The sequence below is a fragment of the Centruroides sculpturatus genome, unplaced genomic scaffold (assembly GCF_000671375.1).
Source record: "Centruroides sculpturatus isolate CEXI.00-Female unplaced genomic scaffold, Cexi_2.0 scaffold2317, whole genome shotgun sequence".
NCBI classification, from domain to species: Eukaryota; Metazoa; Arthropoda; class Arachnida; order Scorpiones; family Buthidae; genus Centruroides; species Centruroides sculpturatus.
The window spans coordinates 40,984-44,148 of record NW_019387258.1 but is presented as its reverse complement, the minus strand read 5'-3'; the positions used below and the strand labels follow the sequence as shown (position 1 = coordinate 44,148).

Below are 3,165 nucleotides of genomic sequence, written 5' to 3'. Positions count from 1 at the left end.
AATGGAATCGCATAAATGACAAATGTAAACGTCATTCTGAATAATTTCTTACTGTTTAACAAATAACAGAGTAAACTCTTCCACTATATAATTATATATCAGTTTGAAATTAATTTTCTAAGGAGTGGAGATAAAAAAAAATGAAATATCTTCAACTATCGAACAAATATTTCCGCAATTTTTTAAACAGAAAATTAAAATTCTCAGAAGGTGTAAGACGTGACAACACGAAATCGTTCAAATGGTAAAAGGTTAAAAAGAAAGAGATAACAATTTTCCATTAGGAGACGATAACTTCTATGTTTATGTTATTTATAAAGATATATTTTTAAAAAAAATCAAAGCTGGTAGGAAAGTTTACGATCTTTTATAGAAACAGGAGTGTTCAAAATGCCGTATTAACTCAATGCAATTTATAGTAACACCATTTCTCACACGCATTTTATAGCTTGTAGACTATGTAGCAGCAGTTTCAAAATAACTCACCTGTCAAAGTTGATTTTAAAAAATATGAAAAATATACTTTATTTAAATTGTTTACATTGCAAATGTTATTTTTAAAAATTGTTTTTACATAAATTGTTTTCTAAAATAGAAATATTTATCTAATACTTTCCCCCTTCCCTCTTTATCTCTTAAAGCATCCCCTTATTGTTATAGACTTTCTAAACAATTTAATCTTTAAGAATTTTATCAAAATTTCCCTATATATGAATTTAAAAATTGTTTTCCAAAATAGAATTATTTATCTTGCATTATCCCCTTTTATTTTTAAAACCATCTCTCTATTAATATATAAATCTTGCATACAATTTAAGCATTTTATCAAAATTTTCTTGTAAGAAATATATATATATATATTTTCTTAAATTAAGAGGTATATATTTAATTTAATTTTTGATATGTTCATATCTTTAAGTAAAATAAATATGTAGAGAGAGAAATATAGATGAGAATTTGTTTATTTTTTGAAAGGTATATCTTCTGAAGATTTAGATTCTTTGACAGGTGAGTAAGCACTTGGTATAGAAGCCCAATTTTGCTTCTCTCCTGAAGCAAATAGACCATAAAAGATAGCTCCAACAAAATAGATCCCAGCTGCTATAAAAAACACCGTCTTCCATTCTTCTTGTGTCTAAAAATTAGATTTTATTGTGTATTTTTCTATGGATTTTCATTTCATAAAAACTTATTTTTATTAATTAAAAATTATTATAGAAATTATTTTACTTTTTGAGTTGTTATCTGTCCTGTTATTGTTGGGCTTACTATTCCTGGTATTGTAGCAAAACAATTTGATATACCCATCAGTACACCTGCAAACTGAAATGATAATTGAAGAAAAAAATTATAAATTTAATTTTTTTTTCTTATTAAAAATAATAAAAATTTTTATATCATATAATTGAATATAGTAATTTGAACGTGTAAAAAATATATGAAAGAAATAAAAAAATTTTTTTCCTATAATTTTCTTGTTTGTATAGCATTAAAATTAATTATTAATTACAGTCATGAAACACGTTTAATTTGTATTTAACGAGTTTTATTTTCTTTAAAAAAAATCAACAATAAAAAGTACATCCATTAAAACACTATAAATTTTTAAACATTAGTTTTAACTTAATTTTAAAAAAAATAACGACATTATATAAGAAGTTTCCTTAAAAACTATTACTGTCGTTTTTGCTGATTGGTTAAAAATAAGAAATTTACAATTATTACGATTAGTGGAATAAGGAAGACGTAATAATTCATCGAAACTCTCTTCGACAAATCATATTTTTGATAGCCACGTTCATTAGTGTACGTAATTCTGTCTCCAACCAATCATGAAAGACAATATATCATTTTTTAAACGATCTCTTCTTTTTTAAAATGACTTAACCAAAAATATATGTAAGAAAATTATTAAATGCTTCTTTAAACAATTTCAATAACTACATTAGAAAGTAAAATACAGTCGAATCTCCAATTACGGCCATCTCTCATGCATACAAAATAACCTCCAAACAACGGCCACTCTCAATAACGTAAACCTTCAAATAACGACCATTCTATTCTATATATATAACTAAAAATTACATAAAAGAACATAACAATATTGCTACAGATAGAAAAATATTTTTATATATACTGTAAATATAATAATTATAATTTTAAAGTTTTATTTTATATAAATTAACATTTTATATAATTATATAGAATTAAAAAAATAAAAGAAATAAATAAAATTTATATTTTTATCGAGTTAAAAATTTTGAATAGAACAATTATGAAATGTTTATCATCGAAGATACGATCAATTTTAAAGTCATTAGAGAATATATATATATATATATTTTTCTTTCTTTCTTTCCTCTTTAATTCTATATATTCATATTTTAGTAATTACATTCAATTATATTGTATATAATTTAATGTAATTTTCTGTCATGAATAATTCCATTTAATTTCTTTCATTTGGGGTCTTTGTACTTTTGTAACTTAATAAAATTATTATCAATTTTATTGAGTGTTATTATTATATAAATGAAGAGTTTTACTATAAAAATAAATATAAAAAATATTTTCTATTTACAAAATAGTGTAAGTTAAACTCGTATAATTTACAAAATTTTTAAAATTACACAATATGGCATGAAAATAAAGGTGGGTAATTGTTAGAACGAAAGTAATTAATACAAAACTAACGATATAAAGTAACTAATGTGAAAATAAAGATATGAAATGGACCCTATAAAAGTAAAATTTTAATTATTATGGAATTGAGCGCGATGGCGTGAAACAAAATTACATGTCTTTTGAAATTATTAACGAGAAACAAATGACAATCTAAATACTTTATAAGAAACTAGACACGAAACTGTTTGTCTAAAGAATTAGACTAAGTTCTACAATACTTAAAATATCGAATGGAATCGCATAAATGACAAATGTAAACGTCATTCTGAATAATTTCTTACTGTTTAACAAATAACAGAGTAAACTCTTCCACTATATAATTATATATCAGTTTGAAATTAATTTTCTAAGGAGTGGAGATAAAAAAAAATGAAATATCTTCAACTATCGAACAAATATTTCCGCAATTTTTTAAACAGAAAATTAAAATTCTCAGAAGGTGTAAGACGTGACAACACGAAATCGTTCAAATGGAGATTG

General features: G+C 23.1%; 1 protein-coding gene across 1 annotated transcript in view; it reads right to left on the bottom strand.

The window, feature by feature from the left end:
• Positions 1-932: 932 nt before the first annotated feature.
• LOC111616320 (sialin-like) overlaps positions 933-3,165 on the bottom strand; it is a 28,054-nt gene continuing 25,821 nt past the window's right edge. Inside the window, exons 13-14 of the mRNA XM_023357745.1 lie at positions 1,231-1,323; positions 933-1,135 (exon numbers count right to left, since the gene is read on the bottom strand). Coding sequence (XP_023213513.1) covers positions 962-1,135; positions 1,231-1,323 — 267 coding nt within the window. The 3' untranslated portion in view covers positions 933-961. The remainder of the gene's footprint in view (positions 1,136-1,230; positions 1,324-3,165) is intronic.